Consider the following 23,548-nt stretch of genomic DNA (forward strand, 5'->3'; position numbering starts at 1 on the left):
TGTTCAAGAGCAAGTTTCAGAGTCTCTTCTGACATCCATTTTGGTCTTTTCTTTCTTTCCTGTCTTTTTAATGACCTTTTTGCTTTCTTCATGTATGGTTTCCTTGATGTCATCCCACAACTCGTCTGGTCTTCAGACATTAATGTTCAGTGTGCCAAACCTATTCTTGAGATGGTCTCTAAATTCAGGTGAGATATACTCAAGGTCATACTTTGGCTCTCGTGTACTTGTTTTAATTTTCTTCAAAAACATTTATTAGAATATAGAACACAGTGCCAGACACTTTAGAGGTGCTCAATAAATAGCTGGAGAAAGCAAAATATTTGGAGTCAATTCAGAAGGCAGACCCTACACAAAGAAATCTTGATTTGAACATCAGATACTCAATTAACATAGTCCCTGCTTTTACACAAGGAGGTAAGTTGGATCGCTAAAGTTAGAAAAAGGAAAAGAGTGTAAAAACCAAATACCCTGGATTTACTTTCGGGCAAGCTATTTCTCAGCACTCCTTTGCAAGCACATTATGTGCCCTAATTTTTAGCCTTCTAAGGGATAGGATACAAGCCTTCCATCCAGTGAGCAGAGCTCAACCCTAGAGGCTACCCCTAGGAGTTCACAGCTCCTCTGGTGGTCCAAGTGCTACATCCCAACTCACAGAGGGTTCTGCTCAGCCTTTCCTCCAGCCACTCCAAGTCAGAAGTTCCTGTAACTTTCTAAAGGAACAAAATGACACTGACAGTCTTACTGCACTCCAGACTGCAGACAAGACAATCTCAGCCCTTTGGGCTTTTTTTCAGACCAAGGCTTTAGGAAAATAAAACCCTAAAGGAAAAGGTGGATAAAGGGCCTCCTAGGCCCTTTAGCAGAATTTGGTAAAAGGAATTCCCTTGGTTTGGCATAGACTCTTCGCAGCAAGCCTGACACTAAGAAAATCAGGAACTCCAGGATGCAAAATGGGTAACTGGAAAGGTGCTAAAACTCAGACAACCTCAGAAAGTCCTCTTTGTTCCTTGCTTTATTTGGATATGCCTCCTGGAAGTCAGCTAGTTGGTCTCTAGCTTCCAAAAAAGTTTGTTTGGCCACTGATACTATGACTTGGAACTTCTGTGCTGGACTGCCTTGTCTGGCTGCCTCTAGACACCTGGCTTCCATGGGGCAACCACTTAGGTTTGACCTCCTCCCTCCCCTCCACTGAAACAAGCTGTGCTGGCAGGTTCAAGCTCCAAGAGGGAGGACTGAGGGGTAGGTGTAGCAGGGGCAGAGAGTGGAACTGGGATAGGAACAACTAAAAACAAAGTACTTTCCAGGCACCCATTGACTCTAGGATACAGGAAGGAAGTCACAACAGAATCTGTTTTCTCAGGAGAACATCACTTGCAGTGAGGGGCAGGAGACCCTCATTGGGCTGTGGACCAGGCTGTTTAGGCAGTAGAAGAAACAGAAGTACTTACCGGGGGAAGATGGCGGTCATCAAGGCTGAAGCATAGCCGGGCTTACAAGCTCCTTCTGAAAAGTTTGCATACTTGGTGGCTAACTCAGCAGGCCTATGGGAAGAGAAGGAAAAGTCACAGCTTGTAAGGCACTGAACATTCAGTGGGTTATTAATTCATGAAGAGTTGTAGGTGTTTAAACCTTAAATAAAGCTTCATTCCCTATAATCAGCACTTCAGGCCTTTTTCCACATCAAGGTTTGGGGGGAAAAAAAAAAAAAAACCCTAAAGGAATAGGTAGATAAGTAAGCAAAGCTCCTCAGCAGAATGTGGTAAAAGGAACTCACTGGGTTTCACATAGAGTATTTGCAGCAAGCCTGATGTCAAGGAAATCAGGAACTCTATCCAGGCTCCTAGATGGGGAGATAGAGCTTAGAGACCTGCAGAAGAGAGCTGCTCAGGCTTTGGTAAAGTACTGGGTACTATGCTTTCAACCTTCCCAGTATGATCCTACACGTCCAGCCTCATCAGCTTCTATTCTCTCCCAACACACTATGATCCAATCAGGTGGAACCATTCAAAGTGCCCTGAAAATAGACACAAGGTATGTGTATTATTAGGGCTATTAATACAACCGTTAGACATTTAACTGAGGATGTCCTCCTGCTCTACTGTTTCTCTGCCTGGAATGTACTTCCTTGTCCTCTAGCTGGCTAATGCCCACTGGTCCTTCACAACTTCACTGGCATTTCTTCCTTCACCCCCAGACTGAGCCAAGTGCCTCCTCTCTGCTCCCACAGTCCGTCCCCACCCCCACATCACATGCTTACCCCAATCAGCACTCACCACACTGTAATTGTTGGTAGCATGTCTACCTATTATACTGTCAGTTTCTGAGGTCAAAGTCAGTCTGATTTAACTGTGCACCTCGGTACCTTGTCAGAGATGGGCACTCAGAAGACCCCTATTGTTTTCTGAAGGAACAACCCAGCCCTGACAGTCTCACTGCACTCTGACCTGCAGACAGGACGATCTCAGGAACCCACATGACAGAGGCTGCTGAATATTGTTTAGAAGACTTGTGTTCTAGCTCTTCCTTTGTTGCTGTGTGACTAGTCATGTCACCTCATGCCTCTGGGTTTCAATGTCTTATGCGTTCAATGTAGGGCTGAGGTCACTGCTCTTCCACCAAAGTCTCTGCCCTATGCAGCCTAGAGAAAACCACAAGTGAAGATCAGGATATAGTCAGTGACTGGGCTCAGTGACTGCCAGGCTGGAGGCCCTGCATTCTGGGGCACCTGAGTGAGCCCTGGCTGGCTGCCAGTTCCGAGTCCCAACCTCTCCGCCTCCACCCTTGGGCCCGCTGCCAACGCTCAGATGCCCAGCTGTTCCACTGTGCTGGGGCCCTCTGGCAAGTCTTCTCTCAGGGCTGCCTTCTGCAAGGACTGGGTGGGGTGGGTGTGGGGTGGGGGTGACACCTATACTGGATAGTCAGAAATGACAATGTCACTGCTATCCTGTGTCCTGTCTAATTCACCCAGGTGTCCCTGTGTGTCTAGCCCAGGGCCTTGTAGAGTAATTGCTCATTAGTTCAGACAAACTCATCTACACCCATGTGCAATTTGTTCTAGAAATCTGCATTTTAAAGCCTTCCCTGCCAGTAAAATTCAAAGCCTGAAATGCAAATACAAATGCAAATGCTGAGTGACAGGTCAAGGTGCGGGGCGGGGGACTATTTGGTAGGCAAAAGACCGTCAAAGGTTTTAACAAGAGAGTAACAAGGGTTTTCTTAGGTAAACAACTGTATTTTAGAAATGAAATATAAACTTCAGTGCAATTACTGAACTTACTAGCTGCTTTTGGACTAGGCAGAGATGAAAAGATTATAGATTTTTCAATTACTCCTCAATAGCACTGTAAGTGTTATTAATTGTTAATTTACACATGAGGCTCAGAACAATGCAGAGACTTATCCAGGGTCATACAGCTAGTAAGCAGTAGATATTGGATTTGAACCCATTTCTCTCTATACCAGAGCAGAAGCTCTTAACATGACACTACCACCAGCATGGCTCACAGTAAGTGCTATCACAGAGGTATGCAGAGTCCAAATGATAGCACAAGAGCAGTCAACACATTCACAGATGGTCTAGAAGAGGTCAAGAAGGCTTTACCCAGCTTTCTGAAAGTATATAGATAAATGGTGAGGCATTTTGAGTCTTCTCATATCTTTGTAAGGAGCCCTGGTGGCACAGTGGTTAAGTGCTAGGCTGCTAACCGAAAGGTCAGCGGTTAAACCCACCAGCAGCTCCGTGGGAGAAAAGACCTGGCTATCTGCTCCTGTAAAGATTATAGCCTAGGAAACCCTATGGGGCAGTTCCACTCTGTCCTATAGGGTCGCCATGTGTTGGAATCGACTCAGTGGCACACAACAACAAAATATCTTTGTCTCCCAGTCCCCACCATCTGCTTGCCTGTCTTGTATTGTGGATTCCTATGTTCTTTCTGGATAAAAAAGTTGAAGAAAAGACGACAGCCACCTTTCTTAACACAGTGAATTGCAGAAGTAAATGTACACCAACAGGCAAACCTGTGGCCACATCTTTCCTCTCTCTAGTTTACACCGTCAACTTTTGGCAAGATGCTTCAAGAACAAGGGCAGTGGGACAGTCCAGGGTCCAAGGGGCAAGCTGGGGCACAGGGAAGCCAGAACTCAGCAGGAAAGGCAAAGGCAAGAGAAGTCATTACCAAATTAAAATGCCTTAGAAATGGCCTCCTGACTATCCCAGTGAGAGATGAATAGAGGGAGTGTTAGAGATTCTGAGTCATACAGTAGCCTGGGACCTCTGGGGCAGTTAGCGGGTCAAAACTACCAGGATTAACAGCAGCCAACCCCTCAGGCCAGAATAGTTAGTTTCTCTAAGGCACTCACACTCTAAATGCCAGGAGGCCCCCACAGACATCTGATCAAATCATTCAGCCCTTGTTCTTCTCCCACACTGCAGCTGGTCTTTCATTTTGGGAGACTTAGCATTTCAACCAGTAAGAGTGCCCATTGTCCTGCAAACTTGACTCCTAAGGCCCTGGGGTGAAGACTGGAAAACACTGCACTCTCAAGAGGAAATCCAGATGGACAGACTGGAACCCAAAAGGAAGAACCAGACATCCACCCCCTGCTTCACTCAGGAGCAATGATTTTAAGGAACCAGGTCAGGCAATGGACTGAAAATGTAAAGAGCAGAGGCTCTGGAATCAGAAAGGATCATGGAGACACAAACAAGCTTTGTGACCTCGGGCAAGTAATAGAAAATCTGATTCTCAGCTTCCTCATCTGCAAATAGAAATCGTTTAATTCCTAGAGATCTTGTGAGGATTTGATGAGAAAACAAAGTTGGAGGAGCTGCTGTCCTCTAAAGCACTATACACGTTACGTACAAGATGAGGTGGCAGAGGCAGCCAGATCCTGGAGGCTGTGGACTCTTGGCAAAAGTTGGGACTCCATCATAAAGGAGAGACACCAAATGACTTTCAGTGGAAAAGTGTCATACCCGATGTGTGCTTTAGGAGGATCGACATTTGGGAGATGAGGAGTAGCACTGCAGGAGGCTGAAAGGAGCAGGCGGTGAGACAGAAAAACAATCAGGAGAGAGTGTGATGTCCCAGCTGCCAAGGGAAGAAGGTATCTCAAGAAGGATGCAGTGACCAACTGCATCAAACATGGCAGGTGGCTCTGGTATGGTGTGTTATGGCCGGAGAATTGACAGCTGTGTTGGGTAATGTGGAGGTCACTGCTAACCTTGATGAGAGCTGTTTCACTGTAGTGTGGTGGTGAAACTCTGATTTCACTAAGAGAAAATAGAGGAGTTGGAATCATGGAATTAGACTACTTTTTTGAGGAGTTTTGCTATAAAAGGAGACAGAAATGCGGTAATACCTGGCGGGGGGAAGCAGGGAAAAGGTAGTGTTTTTAAGATTAGGAAATACTTTAGTATGTTTATAAGCTGGTTATTGGGGCAGTAGTGGTTCAAAGGTATAATTCTCGCCTTTCATGTGGGAGACCTGGGTTCAATTCCTAGCCAATGCACCTCATGTGCAGCCACAGCCATCACCCTTTGGTCAGTGGAGGCTTGCGTGTTGCTATGATGCGGAATAAGTTTCAGTGGAGCTTCCAGACTAAGATGGACTAGGAAGAAAAGTCTGGTGATCTGCTTCCACAAATCAGCCAATGAAAACCCTATAGATCCAATGGTCCGATCTACAACCAATCACAGGCATGGTGCAGGACTGGGCAGCATTTCGTTTCATTGTGCGTGGCAGCTAACAACATAAGCTGGCTAGCATAAGAAAATGCAGTAGAGAAATGGGACAGTTGCAGAAGGAGTGTCCTTGAGTAAGTGAGAGGGGGAAAGGATCTAGTATACAAATTGAAGGCTTAGCCTTAGCTCTTCTTTACAGCTTCTACTCCCTTACTCCGCCCTGGCCAGTGAACATCTACCCATTTTTCAACATTCAGTTTAAGCACAACTTCCTTTATGAAGCTTTTTCCAATTGCTTCTCCTCCCAAGTAAAACCAACCTATCCCTCCTATGGACCCCTCTACCTACAGCAGACTTTTAGCTTGCTCACTTATTCACATACTCTCTTTCTCTCCCACCTCTTTTCCTTCCTTCTTTTCATTCATTCAAAAAATATTTAGTGGTGATGGAGTCACTGCTTGGATTTATATCCTGGCTCTATCCCTTACTAGCTATGTGACTTCGGACATGTTACTTCATTGCTTTGTGCCTCAATTCCCATGTCTTTAAAATTGAGATTATACTATTACTTCATGAAATTGTCATGAGGATTATGTTGAGAATAAAGTGCTTAGCACAATGCCTGGCACACAGTTATCACTCAGTACATGCTAATGGCAACAGTCTTGTTGTTATGTTCCAGGTACTGGCCTGGGACGAGGGATACAACGATGATCAGGACATAGTTATGGTCTAGTACCCCTTAAACTGAAGAGTGATTGTCCATTTAAATAGCTCTCTCTCTAAGGACCATGAAAATTTAGCATAATGAAAGGCATAGAGTAAGGTAAGTACCCAATAAAATGTTTGTTGTACTGAACTCAAGATTGGCTACCTTGAGTTAGAAGGTTACTTGACAGGAACTGTGTGGTGAGAGGTGGTGATGGTTAGGGGGTATGGGGAAGAGGTTTTGAGGGTTATTCCTGAGGACTCTAGATTAGTGATGGGTATTTTGTGACCAGTGATATAATTTCTAGAACCCTCGCAGAGATGAATGAATCCAGCTCAGCTCCCTACTATAGCCTCTTCCTCATTCCAGACACTAACTGAGTAATGTGGAGTTCAAGGCACTTCTTGTGAGAGTAAAATAAAACTATGTATGTAAACACCTAGCACACTGTCTGACAAATAATAGGTAATAAACATTAGTTTCCATTCAAGCAAACATAGCAACTTAACCAAAGCTAGCCAATACTATGGTGCTGAGGTGACTTGCGTTGACATGGATAAGAACTGGGGCACAGAGCTCACCCTCACACTGCATCTTCAATTCTATCCTCTCCAACCTTTCTGATGAAGATGTATTTCTCCAATTACTAGAGGTTCATCTCTGGAACAATGACATGACTTGGCAGAAGCAGCTTAGCTTAGCTCTAATAATACTATTCTGTCATTAAACATTTTCATTTTAGCTTGTTTTTGAAATGGCCTTCATGTAAGAAAGGTTACTTAGCGCTGCCATAGAGCCTCGCAAGCTCCAAGATGGAAATTTTTCTCCCTTAAGGACAATCTCTATTTCCTCTCACTGCCCCCCTTTCCATTCCCGTTAGTACAAACCTACTGGCTCTTTTTGCATTATCATCAGTTGGTCTCTTCATCCACATTTGGAGTGTACTTATCCATTCCATCTGGGCATCGCTGACCCTTTGCACTTCACAGCCTCCACTGCAGACTTGGCCTTCCCTACAGCTTTTGCCTCATGTACAACCATCTATGATAAACTCTGCAGCACTGTATTGTAATATCTTTCTCCATCACTTTAAGAAGAAGAGGGACTGCTTGATCTGACCCATCTAGAAATATGTGCTATATTCAGATCTGGTAGCCCTGCCTTGCTGCAACATGTTTTCATCAAACCAGGCCACTTTCCTGTTTGATCAGTGATTCTGGACCTGACATTACTGCAGTTTATCTTTGTCTCCAGGGCCTGGTAATTTTACGTCATTTTGGCTGGGAGAGTGCTGTCCAATAAGTTCCTGCAAACACTTCAGCCTGCAACTGTATAGGCAATCCTCACAGAGGCTCTCTACCAGGGATCGCCTGCAACTGCTCCAATTCAATTTTGTTTCTACACTTCAATTCTTTAAGAATACATTCTCTTTCTGGGTGGTAGTGAGAAGAACAAGGGAACTAACATTTCTTGAGCATAAACTGTGTGCCAGGCAGTTGGTCCAATTATCTAATTTAACTTTATAATAATCTTCTCAAGCAGTACTGCCCTTAGATCCAGGTATACAGGGCTGAAAGAGTCCAAGAGAAGACATAATTGGAAGATGTGCTGTTTTACATTCACACTATAAAATTTCAAACAGTAAATTTAACATGGCCAGAGACCCAATTACAATTCACATCTTCCTGCATACTTGGATAAGACTTGATTTGTAGTCATCATCAAGGAAGCTTAGTCACAACTTTGAGAGTCACTGAAAGCTTGTATTCATGGACAACATGAAGGATAATGTAGTGTCATGAGTAATGATGTAACCAGCGTAGATAAATGGTATTGGAGAACTGAAGAGACAAGATAACTTACATTGTTCCTATACAAACAAGCTCCTAAGAACCATTATGTCGTGAGTAATAACATTGTTGCTACCTATTTCTTGCAGTGAGAGTTTTTAAATTAGCCAGGAATGATGCAATTGACAATAAAAAACACAAAGAGATGGTTCCTGGACCTGAACAGAAAGAGGTGGTGCCTGGATACTAGGAAGAATCTTCACATGCACAAATTGGACAACAAACAAATATATTTCTTCTGTACCTACTGTTATAAATCTTCATCAATAAATCACTACGCCTCATATGTTGTTGTTGCTGTTAGGGGCTGTAGAATCAGCTACAGCTTATAGTGACCCCATGTACCACAGAACGAAACATTGCCCGCTCCTGTGCCATCTTCACAATCATTGCTATATTTGAGCCCACTGTTGCTGCCACTGTGTCAATCCATCTCTGAGGGTCTTTCTCTTTCACAGATCCTCTACTTTACCAGGCATGATGTCCTTCTCCAGGAACTGATCCCCTTCTGATAACATGTCCAAAGTATGGGTAAGAGGGACAAAGCTTCCCATCATCGCTTCTAAGGCGCATTCTGGCTGTACTTCTTCCAAGACAAATTTGTTTGTTCTTTTGGCAGTCCGTGGTATGTTCAATATTCTTCACCATCACCACAACTCAAAGGTGTAAATTCTTCTTCAGTCTTCCTTATTCATTACCCAACTTTTGCGCGCACACGAGGCCACTGAAAACACCATTGCTTGGGTCAGGCACACCTCAGTCTTCAAGGTGACATCTTCGCTTTTTAACACTTTAAAGAGTCTTTTGCAGCAGATTTGCCCAATGCAATGTCTTTTGATTTCTTGACTGCTGCTTCCATGGGTGTTGATGGTGGATCCAAGTAAAATGAAATTCTTGACAACTTCAATCTTTTCTCCGTTTATTATGATGTTGCTTATTGGTCCAGTTGTGAGGATTTTTGTTTTCTTTGTGTTGAGGTGTAATCCATACTGAAGGCTGTAGTCTTTGATCTTCATCAGTAAGTGCTTCAAGTCCTCTTCACTTTCAGCAAGCAAGGTTGTGTCATCTGCATATTGCAGGTTGTTAATGAGTCGTCCTCCAATATAGCTTCTCAGATTATTTGCTCAGCATATAGACTGAATAAGTATGGTGAAAGGATGCAACCCTGATGAACACCTTTTCTGATTTCAAACCATGCAAAACTCCCTTGTTCTGTTCGAATGAATGCCTCTTGATCTATGTACAGGTTCCTCATGAGCACAATTAAGTGTTCCAGAATTTCCATTCTTACCAATGTTATCCATAATTTGTTATGATCCACACAGTCGAATGCCCTTCCATAGTCAATAAAACACAGGTAAACATCTTTCTGGTATTCTCTGCTTTCAGCCAAGATCCATCTGACATCAGCAATGATATCCCTAGTTTCATGTCCTCTTCTGAATCTGGCTTGAATTTCTGGCAGTTCCCTGTCAATATACTGCTGCAGCCGCTTTTGAAAGCTCTTCAGCAAAATTTTATTTGTGTCTGATATTAAAGATATTGTTCGATAATTTCTGCATTCAGTTGGATCATCTTTCTTTGGAATAGGCATAAATATGGATCTCTTCCAGCCAGCTGGCCAGGTAGCTGTCTTCCAAATTTCTTGGCATAGATGAGTCAGCACTTGCAGAGCTACATTCGTCTGTTGAAACATCTCAGTTGGTATTCCGGCAATTACTGGAGCCTTGTTTTTCGCCAGTGTCTTCAGTGCAGCTTGGACTTCTTCCTTCAGTACCATCAGTTCTTGATCATATGCTACTTCTGAAATGACTGAACGTCAACCAATTTTTTTTGGTACAGTTACTCTGTGTATTCCTTCCATCTTCTTTTGCTGCTTCCTGTGTTGTTCAGTATTTTGCTCATAGAATCCTTCACTATTGCAACTGGAGGCCTGAATTTTTTCTTCAGTTCTTTCAGCTTGAGAAATGCCGAGCGTGTTTTTCTCTTTTGGTTTCCTATCTCCAGGTCTTTGCACTTTCATTATAATACTTTACTTTGTCTCCTCGAGCTGCCCTTTGAAATCTTCTGTTCAGCTCTTTAACTTCATCATTTCTTCCTTTTGCTTTAGCTACTCTATATTCAAGAGCAAGTTTCAGAGTCTCTTCTGACATCCATTTTGGTCTTTTCTTTCTTTCCTGTCTTTTTAATGGCCTTTTGCTTTCTTCATGTATGATGTGTATGATGTCATTTCACAACTCATCTGGTCTTCAATCATTAGTGTTCAATGAATCAAATTTATTCTTGAGATGGTCTCTAAATTCAGGCGAGATATACTCAAGGTCATACTTTTGGCTCTCGTGGACTTGTTCTAATTTTCTTCAGCTTCAACTTGCACTTGCATATGAGCAATTGATGGTCTGTTCTGCAGTCAGCCCCTGGCCTTGTTCTGACTGATGATATTGAGCTTTTCCATAATTTTTTTCTGCAGACGTAGTTGATTTGATTCCTATGTATTCTATCCAGCGAGGCCCATGTGTATAGTCACCTTTTATGTTCTTGAAAAAAGGTATTTGCAATGAAGAAGTACTTGGTCTTAAAAAATTCTACGATGTTATCTCCAGCATGGTTTCTATCACGAAAGCCATATTTTCCAACTACTGATCCTTCTTCTTGGTTTCCAACTTTTGTGTTCCAATCACTAGTAATTATCAATGCATTCTGACAGTGTGTTCGATCAATTTCAGACTGCAGAGGTTGGTAAAAATCTTCAATTTCTTCATCTTTGGCCTCAGTGCTTGGTGTGTACATTTGAATAATAGTCGTATTAACTGGTCCTCCTTGCAGGTGTATAGATATTATCCTATCACTGACAGCGTTGTACTTCAGGATAGATCTTGACATGTTTTTTTTGATGAAGAACATGATGCCATTACTGTTCAATCTGTCATTCCTGGCATAGTAGACCATAGGATTATCTGATTCCAAATGGCCAATACTCATCCATTTCAGTTCACTGATGTCTAGGATATTGATGTTTATGTGTTCCATTTCATTTCTGAAGACTTCCAATTTTCCTAGATTCATGCTTTGTACATTCCACATTCTGATTATTGATGGATGTTTGCAGCTGTTTCTTCTCTTTTTAGTCATACCACATCAGCAAATGAAGGTCCCAAAAGTTTGACTCCATCCATGTCATTAAGGTCGACTCTAATTTGAGGAGGCAGCTCTTTCCCAGTCATATTTTGAGTGCCTTCCAACCTGAGGGGCTCATCTTCAAGCACTGTATCAGACAATGTTCCACTGCTATTCATAAGATTTTCACTGGCTAATTTTTTTCAGAAGTAGACCACCAAGTCCTTCTTCCTAGTCTGTCTTAGTCTGGAAGCCAGCTGAAACCTGTCTACCATGGTTGACCCTGCTGGTATTTGAATACTGGTGGCATAGCTTCCAGCATCACAGCAACACCTAAGCCCCCACAGTATGACAAACTGACAGACGCAGGGGGTGGAGGAGAGAGTATATAGTAGGTTCTCAATAAATGCTTTCCCTTAAGCCATAGGGAATTTGCCAGGCTGTTTTGGAATTAGTAAACAATGCCTCTGGGTATATTTTAGACTGCTCCATGTTTACAAGCTGTCACAAATGGCTTGGTTTTCACAAGGCTCTGGGGGCTTTCATCATCTTTGTGTCTTCACATTAATTCCTTATGAAATCAGACTGAACATTAAAGTCCCTATGCTCTCGCCACATGGTGACTATAAAACACCACACTGTGGCAACAAGAGACTTCCTGAAGCACAGAACATCTACCCACACCCAGCTGAAACAGAGGAAACCTCCATTTAATTAAATCAGCTCCCAGAAGGCTGACATCAGCTCAGGAAACACACACCTGGACACCAGGGTCTGGTTCCTTCAAGGCATCCAGATGGCTCCTCTCTCCCCTCACCTAATGGGTGCATTCCTGGTCCATGGTGTCATATTCCTCATAACCGAGACTGAGATTTCCTTAGGGTTCTATCTGGAATGTTCTGCCTTCAGATACTGACAGGGCTAACTCTCTTCCTTTGAGTCTTTGCTCAAATGTCACTTTCTCAATGAGGTCTATCCTGTCAATCCCATTTAATTTTGCAATCTTTTCTCCAGCATTCTCTTGTTCTGCTCTACTTTTTCCATAGCACTTACCATCACCTTCTAAGATACTAAAAGATTTACGTATTTATTGTATTTTTTATTTATTGATTTTCTTGCTTACTGGTTAATAAAAGATCCTAGAAAAGTACCTGGCACATAGTAGTTGCTCAGTACATTTGTTTAATGAATGAGGAAGTGCTGACCTCAGTGTTGGGGCAGCAGTCTTAAACCCTGAGCCTTTCCCCAGGATCCTCAACTTTGAACCAGACCACAGAAGACTCCTTTGAGAGCTCAGAGACTTCCTGGGACCAGACTTGAACCCTCTTGGAAGTACCATCCAGTCAGGCTGTAGCTATATACACCGAGCAGCCTGAGTGCACCTACTCCAAGGGAAAGACAGGAGTAACTCTTGGAAAACCTCGAGGCCAGGAAAACTCACTGATTTGCCAGTGTCACATCCTGGTTATTCTTGTTTTACTCCCCCAAATATACTCTCACCAATTTTCTCATGCACGAGTCAGTGCTCTCTGTTTCTTCTCCTTGGCCCAATCTCCCACCTCTCTCCCCCTGCCACATACTATAACTTTCCACTGGTGGTGTTTTTTTTAGTGGCTTAAAATAACAAATTTATTATCTTACAGCTCTGAAGGTCAGAATTTCAAAACGGGTCATACTGGACTAAAGGTGTTGGCAGGGCTATGTTCATTCTGGAAGCTCCAGGGGAGACTGTTTCCTTGCCTTTTCCAACTGCCTGCATTCCTTGGCTCGTGGTCCCCTTCCAGTAATTGTATCACTCTGACTTCTGCTTCTGTTGTCATATCTCCTCTTTGACTCTGATACTACTGCCTCCACTTTCTTTTGGAAAGACCCTCGTAATTACTCTGAACCTACCCAGATAATCCAGGATAATCTCCCCACCTCAAGATTTTTAACTTAATCACATCTGCAAAGCCCTTTCTGCCATGTAAGGTAACATCTTCACAGGTTCCAGGAATTAGGATATAGACATCATGAATAATGGGGGCAGGCAACAATATTTATTAAATGAATGAATGGAAGAAAGTATCGCCAGGACAAAGAGCTATTTAAACTGCAGCAGTTCTTCCTACTGGAAGTGGAGTCTGGATCTTGAAATTGTTGAAGCTGAGAGATTATCATTTTGGCAGTTTCTGCATGGCAGCAGTAAGCTGAAATTTGTCTTTCAGTAGGGCCTCCCTTGTTCCTGTCTGGTGTGCCGGTTTTAGGCATGCAGATGTCGACAAGCACCTACTCACCGTTCTTGGGGTGCTAGGGTTAGTGTTCTTTTTTTTAGTAATCGGTAGCTAAGGACTGTGCCCTTGTTGAGAGACTTTTTTTCTCTACATGAATTCAGACTAGATTATCCCTGAAAAATTACTACTTGTTCTTGGATGATATATATTATCTTTTTGTTCAAGTATTGTTGTTGTTGTTAGGTGCCGTTGAGTCGATTCCAACTCATAACGACCCTACGTACAATACAGTGAAACACTGCCTGGTCCTGAGCCATCCTTACAATCATTGCTATGTTTAAGCCCACTGTTGCAGCCACTGTGTCAATCCATCTCATTGAGGGTCTTCCTCTTTTGCGCTAACCCTCTACTTTACAGAGCATGATGTCCTTCTCCAGGGACTGGTCCCTCCTGACAACATGTCCAAAGTACGTGAGACGAAGTCTCACCATCCTTGCTTCTAAGGAACATTCTGGCTGTACTTCTTCCAAGACAGAGCTGTTCATTCTTCTGGCAGTCCATGGTGTATTCAATATTCTTCACCAACACCACAATTCAAAGGCATCAATTTAAATTGTTCAAGTATTAGCTCACATGAAATCATAAGACCAGACTCCACTGGGTTGTACCTGAAGGCCTGTTCTCATCTTCACCTGATTCTGAAGAAAATACTGTAAAAAAAGACCCAGACTTTTGCTAGGTGCAGTACACCCTTAAGTGTCTGTGTCACACAGACTCTGACAGATGTACATCAACCACTCTGACTGCTTGTGATTTGTCTGATGATGGGGTAAAGTCCCTATCTTCCGGGTGAAGGTTGGGCTCTCCTTTGAAGGAGACATACTCCCATGGTCTGTATGCAAGCAAAGTTAATAAGGGAAAGACCTCATCTCTCTACGGCTGGAAAAGCAGGGGTGGAAACTGGGCGCCTTCAGCATAAAAAGTAGGATAGCCAGTCAGAGATCACTGCACCGGGGCTTGGCAGTTGAAGTCTAGGAGAACCAAGAGCTGAGATCTAGTTTTTGTTTTTTTTTTTTTTTTTGGCTTTTGCTTTATTTTGGATAACTTTTAGATTTATACAAAGCCTACAAAGATAGTACAGAGTTCCCATGTACCTCTCATCCAGTTTCCCCTATTGCAAGCAATTTACATCACCAAGGTATATTTGTCAAAACGAGAAACCAACACTGGTACATTACTATTGTAAACTACACACCAGACTTGGTTTGGAGTTCACCAGCTTTTCTATAAATGTTCTCTTTCCGTTCCAGGATCCAATCAGGGTTCCACACTGCATGTAGGTGCCATGTCTCCCTGGTGTCCGCTGGTCTGTGGTAGTTTTTCAGTCTTTGTTTCTAATGACCTTGACAGTTTTGAGGAGTACTGGCCAGGTATTTTGTAGAATGTTTCTCAACTGGGGTTTCTCTGATGTTTTTCTGATTACTAGACCAGGGTTATGGGTTTTTGGCAAGAATACAACAGAGGTGACGTGCCCTTCTTGACATGGTGTCACTGGTGATAAAAACCTCTATCACCTGCTCCAGGTTTCTCCACTATAAAGTTACTATTTTTCCTTTTGTATACTTTATTCTTTGGAAGTGAGTCACTAAGCTGATAGAGTTTTAAGATTTCTTTTTCTGTTTTGTAATTCTCTCTGTTATCACCAAGCCTTTAGTAAAGTTTTGCCAAAACTATAGCCTGATGTCAGCTTTGCTTTCGGAGATGATAGTTAGGCCTGTTTTGGTGCTGAGGGCAAAGCTGTGCAAAGATTCAGCTGGAAATGGGGTAGCAGTCCAGAGTAAAAGGGGACATGTGACCGTGATGAGTATATGGAACAGTTTAAGCCATCCCAGGAAGTCTCAAAAATTCTTGGGAAAGGAAACTTGATAAAAAAACACGGACTCCTATAGTCAGGTAGAGATAGGTTCAGACTATAGCAGCTCGATATTAAAAAGGAAGGCGGGAGAACCAGGAAATACTTGGGTTATAGTAATTAACATTAATGAAGTACTTCCTATGTGGCACACACTGTGCCTAGAGCTTTACAGACATTATCTCGTTGAATCCTTACAAAGACCTACAGCATACTCTTTATTATTTTCCCCATTTTATAGTGGGAAACTGAGGCTTTAAAGGTTAAATAACTCACTAAAGATTATAGCTAGTAATCATGGAACTGGGCCTCAAAAATCCAGGTATGTCTCCACAGTCCATGCTTTTAATCACCAAAAAATACTACCCTGCTGAACAACAGATCTTGCTATTAAAAGACAAGGTTTTGTACAGCTCACTGCACATAAGTACTTAGAATAATTTTTATAGCACTGACAAGTGGTTTTATCATGGAGACATAAGCAGCAGGGAGTTCTCAAAGAAAATATAAAACAATTTATTCCACAAAGACATAATTAAAATAATATAGTGAAGACAAAAAAATCCAAAACACTTATTTCCAGACTTTTGGAATATCACTGGACATAAGAGATATTTTAAGAGTATTTCTATATGATAGGGTTTCATGGAGTGGGAAGACAAATTTCATGCAGCTACATCTCTGCGCTGCATTCTTGATCAGGGGTCAGCCAAGTACAACCTGTGGGCCAGATCTGATCTACCACCTATTTCTTTATGGCCTGTGAGTTAAGAATGGTCTTTACATTTTTTAATAAACCGAAACTCGTTGCCGTTGAGTTGATTCTGATTCATAGCAACACTGTAGGTCAGAGCAGAACTACCCCATAGAGTTTCCAAACAGTGCCTGGTGGATTCCAACTGCCAACATTTTGGTTAGCAGCTGTAGCTCTTAACCACTACACCACCAGGGTTTCCTTACATTTTTTAAAGGTTGGGTAAAAAAAAAAAATCAAACGGAGAATATTTCATGACACATAAAAACCGTATGAAATTTAAGTTACAGTATCTATAAATAAGGTTTTATTGGAATATAGCCATACTCATTCATTTATATATAAGGCCCAAAAAGCTTAAAATATTTTCTCTCCGGCCCTTTACAAAAAATGTTTGCTGACCTCTCTTATAGATAATTTCTTCTGACTTATCCTCAAGTTCACCAACTCTGTTTTCTGTTTTATCTAATCTGTTGCTAAACCCTTTTATTGAACTTTTAATTTTGTCTACTATAGTTTTCAATTCTAAAGTTCCTTTTTTTTTCAAATTTAATATTTTCCTTTTTATAGTTTCCTATTCTATGCATGTATTTCGATCTTGTCTTCTATTTCCTTAAATACAGTATACATAATTGTATTTATAAACTGTGTCTAACCCGTTGCCATCGAGTCGATTCCAACTCATAGCGACCCTATGGGATGCAGCAGAACTGCCCCATAGGGTTTCCAAGGAGCAGCTGGTGGATTCAAACTGCCAACTTTTGGTTAGCAGCCAAGCTCTTAACCACTGTGCCACCAGGGCTCCAAGCTGTCTCTAGTAATTCCAATTTCAGATGTCTTTGTGGGTCCCCTTCTGTTGTCTATTGTTTTTCATGGTTCTTACTAATAGAAACTTATTTCCTTGTGTGCTTAGTAATTTTTTGCTGTAAGCTGCTTACTTCCTTGAGAAGTTATTTGTGGAAATATGCATGTTTTTTTTCAGAGACGGTTTGCATTTGCTTCTGCCAGGTGCCCGGAGGCATTGCCAGTTTGGAATACCTTAAGCCGAGTTCATAGCTTGACGCTCCCTCGGTCACTTGAGTGATGAGAACTCTAGCTGTAACTATCAAGGGTTTTGGTTTTGTTAACGTTTTGATCCAATCCACTCAGAGCTATGGAAACTTTTCCTGAAGTCCTGGCTTGAGGGTGCAATTGTAGTTCTACTTTATCCTTACCCTGAGTCTTTGGGGTTCTATTTTAGTGTGCAAAGGATCAAAAGAGAAAATATGGAAGAGAAATTAATAGACATGAAAGCTACAATGAGAAAGTCTAAAATACATTTAATCAGAATTTCAGAAGAGTAGAGAGAGTGGGACAGAGGCAATATATAAAGACATAATGACTGTAAGTTTCCTAGAACATATGAATCCTTATACCTTTATCCTTATAATAGAAAATCGAGAGTCATACAGATGAACTGAATAATCTAAAGTCATAAGGAATTCAAACCCAGCTCTGCTAATTCAAGTTCAGGTCCTTTCCTATACTTCAGAAAAAGAACACAACATAACCAGAGAAAGATTCTACAAGGCGAGAACTGAACTTTGCTGAGGAATGATCCTCCCAAAGCAGAATCCTTAACTTGGGAACTTCTCCCTGAAAGCAGGTGAAAACCTTTCCCACATAGCTGTTCTTTCTTCTGAAGACAGTATTGGATTAGGGAAGCCTTTGCAGGAAGAGGTAGGAAAGTTCTAGCTTACACATTAAGTTGTGAGTTAAATCAAATGAAATCAAGCCAATCCAAGGGCAAAAGACCAAGCTGACTCAAATGGTTCACGGAGCCAGCCTGATACACAACAGAAATGTACACAACAGCCTACTCTGTACCATCCAATTGTCAGGACAGCATGGCAGGAGTGTCCTCCTAAATCTCCTCCTTACACTGTTGAAGACGCCTTAAATACTGTAGTTAACTCATCCTAGATAATATGTCTTTTCTTCATCAGTGTGATTCACAACTTGGTAATTACTGTGTATTTTCTATATTCTGCTGGCATTTCACTTGCTATGGCTTGCACTTGATTTGTTTTTTTGCCCAGAGAAATAAATGAAACATTTTCTAGGAGTGAAGCCTGTGGCTTTCTAGCACAATTAAGCTCCATTTCCCAGGTGTTAACGTGTGGCTAACATTTCTCCACTAGCTTGGTATAAAGAGCAGATCATTCTTCCCTTGTAGCTGTCTCACAGATGTACAAAAGTTGGAAGAGTTACAATGCTAGAACTCATAGTATAAGGTACCGGAGCCAAGATGTCGGATTCTAAAAAAAGAGGCCAGATACCAGACAATAGGGAGCCCTGGCAGAGCAGTGGTTAGTTAAGTGCTTGGCTGCTAACCAAAAGGTCAGCAGTTTGAAACCACCAGCTCCTCCATGGGAGAAAGATATGGCAGTCTGCTTCTGTAAAGATTCACAATCTTTATAGGAAAGACTCTACTGTTTCCTACAGGGTCACTATGAGTTGAAATCAACTTGATGGCACACAACAACAACATGCCAGACAATTCAGTGGGAAAGCCTAACCGCCCCTGGTTTGATGCCTTGTATATATGTGAGACCATCACCATTAGAAGCTGTGATCAAGGCCTTTGGAAAGCTGGTTTTTGCATAAAGGAAGGAGACACAATTCTGACCTTTGATGATGTCTGTCTGGTACAGGACAGGGGACATAGGTGTACAAAGATGACTAACAACATAAAGGAGCGCACAGTTAGTAGTAAGGTAGTTTAGCAAGCATTTATTGAGCATCTGCCACGTGAGAGGTCCTGCACAGCGCATGGACGCACAGAGTGGAGAGAGCCCATCTCAAGGATCTGAGTTGAATGGGGCAAGTACATAATCATCCATCCATCCATCCATGCGTTCCGTGTTTGCTGAGCACCAAACAAACATATGCTAGTACCGTCTAGGTGTTAGAGATACTAACAGGGCAAAGATCTTGAAAGGATTAGATACCCTTGAAAGCCTCCTATGAATTAATCACTTCAGTTAAATCCTACCACTACCCAGTGAGGGAAATGTATTGTTGTCTTCATCTTACAAACGAAACTGAAGTTCACAGTGGTTAAGCAGCTTGTTCAAAATCACAAAGAGACCACAGTATAGGGGGCACAATTAGGGTCACATAACAATGTATGTATAAATTTTTGTATAAAAGACTAACTTGAAATGTAAACTTTCACTTAAACTACAGCAATAAACAAAAAAATAAAATAAACAAAATCACAAAGAGAGTAAAAGGCAATCTGAGATTTGGACCAAGCTTTGCCTTGCTCCAAGACTTTGTTCTTAACAAATTAATACTTCCTACACAGCTAATTGGGGCGCTCGTGGCGCAAGTGATTAAGCATTTGGCTGCTAACGAAAAGGTCGGCAGATGGAATCTACCAGCTGTTCATTGGAAACCCTGCAGGGACAGTTCTACTCTGTCCTATAGAGTTACTGTGAGTCAGAATCTACTCGATGGCAACAAGTACACAACTAATTACACTATAATGAGATAACTGGTGACAGTAGGAAATTTAAAGAAGCATAGAAAAAGATAATTAACTTTGTGTGGGGAAGAAGTAGTCTGTGAGTTTGGCCTTAACATTCCGCTTGTGAGCACAGAGGGTTCTGGAAGACCGGGAGAAGGATATAGAGCATAATTCTAACTCACAAAAAAAAGACCAGATTTACTGGCCTAAAGCAGACTGGAGAAACCCCGAGAGTATGGCCCCCAGACACCCTTTTAGCTCAGTGGTGAAGTTACCTCCGAGCTTCACTGCTCAGCCTGGGAGTGGACAGCCCCGTAAAACCAAATGAGACTAACGAGGTACAGGAGTCCAGTGACAAGGGCCAGAAAGCAGAAGGGGACAAGGAAGCTGGTGATAGGGAACCAAAGGTTGAGTAAGGATATTGTTGATGTGTTGTGAGATTGTTAACCACTGTCACAGGGCAACATTTGTAGTAACTGTTAAATGAGAAACTATTTTGTTCTGTAAGCCTTCATCTTAAGTGAGAATAACAGCACAATTGGAAGAGCATAGTCAATGTCACTGAACTGTGCATGTAGAAATTTTTGAAAGGGTGTATCTTTGGCTATGTGTATTTTCACCAAAAAAAAAAAAAAAGGTTGAGAAGTTAGAGGGTTGATATGTTGTGGGGTTGTTAACCAATGTCATAAAACAACACGTGTACTTCTGTTTCATGAGAAACTATTTGTTCTGTAAGCCTTCACCTGAAGTACAATAAAAAATAAAATAAAAAAATAATAAAAAAATAAAAAAAATTCCGCTTGTGAGCTTTCCAAGTGGACCAGCAAGGAAAGGGAGTTGTAGGCACAGATAACAGCACATGCAAAGGTTTACGGAAAAGGAGGGTTTAGCTGTGGGAGAGTGACAGGAGTTGAGGTTGGAGAGGAAGGAGAGTCCAAATCACAGAAGGGTTTGCCTGCCAGGCTGCAGAGCATCTTTGAGAGGCCACACTGCCTCCTGTTGTGACCCAGCCATCCTCCTCTGTAGCCAGAAGTCTTTCCTGGGGCCTCCCTGTCCCTCAAACTCCTGGCAGCAGCCATCTTCTGAAAAGAGTTGCCTGTGCCAGCCGAATCTGTAGCCTTATGTTTGCATGCACACCTCATCTTCTCCAGGCCCTGCACACTGTAACATGCTCAAAGATTCTGCTAACGGACTGAGGACAAAGGCCCCAGGGATCCCCCACCAACCACAGGGGCCATGAAAGCTGACCCTTCAAAGCTGGACCTCAGCTCTAAGAGACCAGACTGCTCTACCTCAGAGTCAAGACACTTTCTCATTCTACTCACAGTTTAGAGTCCAGCTTCAGGAGGAAGCCCAGCCGGTCATACTCTGAAATAGAACAGAAAAACAGAAAATGTCACTGAAGTCAAGCCACTGCCGACCCTGGCAGACCACACTCCTCAGACCTAGACCACAGAGACAGCCAGCCCTTGGAGGAGAATACAATCCTACCACTTCAAAGAGCGGAATCAAATACATAAGACACAACTAAGTTTGTCATGAAACACCTGTTGAACACCTACCATGTGAACGACCAGGTTCAACATCAGGTGGTTCCCAGGCCTCTTCCAGGCCAACCAGTCCTAGACTGGGACAGAACTGCTTTCCTGCATAAATGGGGTAATTGAAACTGAACCTTAGTAAAGAACAGAACACTTGGCCCCTGGAGAAGTAAGAGGGTCAGAGCAATCTCTGCTTCTAAATAAAATTGAAAAACAAATTTGTAAAATTTTTGCAGGAAATGATAAATTTTAATGTATTTAAGTTCTTTATATCTTGCTTCATTCTCAAATGAAGTTGAAGCAATTATGCAAAACTATATGAAGTACAAGATTTTAAAAAGAAGGAATCTGGGGGCCAAAGGGAAAATAAGCATAAGAAAAATAATAAAATGCAGCTGGAGTAAGGAGAACACCAAAAATGGACGTCCTAAGGTCCTGTATGCTTGCTGGAGGAGGAGTACAGATCTGTCACCAAGATTTCTCAAAGTTAAAACTAAGTGCAAAGCACTGCTTTTATGGTTCACGGTGTCCCCAAGATAAACCAGGAGAATCACAGCTATTTCTGGTACTAAGACTTAAAGGAAATTTCCTCTGTGTCTTCAAAAACATTTATATAAAGAAAATGATAGGAAATTTCATACGATTGTTTCTTACAGCTTTGTTCTGTATTGCGAAGTGTGTGTGTGTTCGAAAAGTGGATGTGCCAAAACAAGGTGGTCTATGACTACAGTTCTCAACTGGACTGTTTTAATCTGAGGATAAAACAGAGTAACGAGGCCAGAAAGCTGGATGGAAAAAGGCCAGGCAGCAAAGCCTTCAAGGAACTCAGCCTTTAATAAGCAATAAATGGCCAAGACACAGAAGTTAAACAAGCGGACAAAGGCCTCACAGGAGCCACTCTGCAGGGCCAATTAAGGCCAGACTCCTGCGCTTTCACAATCAGCGGAGCTGCCATGAGAGCTTCAATCCCTTGCTTCAAACCAAAAATACCGACTAGGACACACGACTCAACAGAACCGTTGAGCAAGTGAAAGCTTTTCCTCAGAATAATTCTGGTTTTGCTCCAGCTCAGACATGTGGATGACAGACTTTCCTTAATATATCCAGAACTTATAAATATCAAAAAGGAAAACAAACAAAAAAGGCTAAAAAAAAGCTAAAAACACAATTTGCAAAAAGGGTTAGTTTCAAAGTTTAATACTCTTTCAACAATCCTATTTTACCACTCCGTGAGAAATAAAACCTCATCAACTAGCTGAAGAGCCACTACTTTTCCCCAGGTGGTCACAGCCTGGGAGCAACGATCCTGCTAAACTCCTCAGACCTGAGGCTCCCTTGGAAGAACAATGACTCCACCCTTAGGCCGATTCCTTCCAGACAGAATGCAGAATGTTTTTCCCCTCATTGCAAACTTACGTGTCCGAGGCCAGGCAAGAATATAACATCAATCAGGGAAGTGAGTGAGGGTAAAGCTCTTTCGAAGCAGCTCACACCACTTATTTTGTTATTGTTGCTAGGTGCTGTCGAGTCGGTTCCGACTCATAGCTACCCCATGTACCACAGAACGAAACACTGCCAGGTCCTGAGCCATGCTTACAATCGTTATGCTAGAGCCCACTGTTGCAGCCACTGTGTCAATCCATCTCGTTGAGGGTCTTTAGCTGCATTTAAAATAAATCCTGCTGAAACGTCTTTTTTTTCAATTCACGGCTTTTTTCCCACACATCTTTTCTGTATAGTAACCAGACTTATATCTGTGGTTTATTTCCAATGGCACCTTAAGTTTATTTTACACACACACACACACACACATACACACACACACACACTGCATATTAAATATGTAAGAACACTTTGCATTTCTAAAGAAATTATGTCCTTGCCATGGCTTTCTTGGTTTATCTTTAGTTTTCTCTCTTTTGTTCACAGACACGAGCACCCGAACTGTTTCACTTTATTGTTTACTATAAGGAGAAGCAACTGTGTGAGCCCAGTCATGATAAATGACAACTGACACTTGGCTTCAGTGTCACAGAGACATCTGGAAACCACACACCCTGTCTAAGGGGGCAGCCCTACCAGTTCCAGCTAACTATGCCAGGTATCAATGCTGGCCCAACGTTGCCAGATCTTCTGTTTTTTTTTTTTTTTTTTTTTTTTTGTGGTTTTATTGCTGATTGCAGTTACATTGTTTTGGTTACGACACAGTGACCTGATTTTATATCTGTGTTGTCACTGCAGGAATCTTTTTTTTT

At 42.1% G+C, this 23,548-nt stretch overlaps 1 protein-coding gene across 2 annotated transcripts in view; it reads right to left on the reverse strand.

Moving 5' to 3' along the window:
• ST3GAL3 (ST3 beta-galactoside alpha-2,3-sialyltransferase 3) overlaps nucleotides 1-23,548 on the reverse strand; it is a 224,086-nt gene that overhangs the window by 94,995 nt on the left and 105,543 nt on the right. The window contains exons 4-5 of one of the 2 annotated variants that reach the window (XM_004371835.2): nucleotides 21,078-21,120; nucleotides 1,452-1,544 (exon numbers count right to left, since the gene is read on the reverse strand). In XM_004371835.2, the coding sequence (XP_004371892.1) occupies nucleotides 1,452-1,544; nucleotides 21,078-21,120 (136 nt within the window). The remainder of the gene's footprint in view (nucleotides 1-1,451; nucleotides 1,545-21,077; nucleotides 21,121-23,548) is intronic. The other variant, XR_002823241.1, reaches the window with a different exon arrangement.

The sequence above is a fragment of the Trichechus manatus genome, unplaced genomic scaffold (genome assembly GCF_000243295.1).
Source record: "Trichechus manatus latirostris isolate Lorelei unplaced genomic scaffold, TriManLat1.0 scaffold00015, whole genome shotgun sequence".
In the NCBI taxonomy this organism is placed as follows: Eukaryota; Metazoa; Chordata; class Mammalia; order Sirenia; family Trichechidae; genus Trichechus; species Trichechus manatus.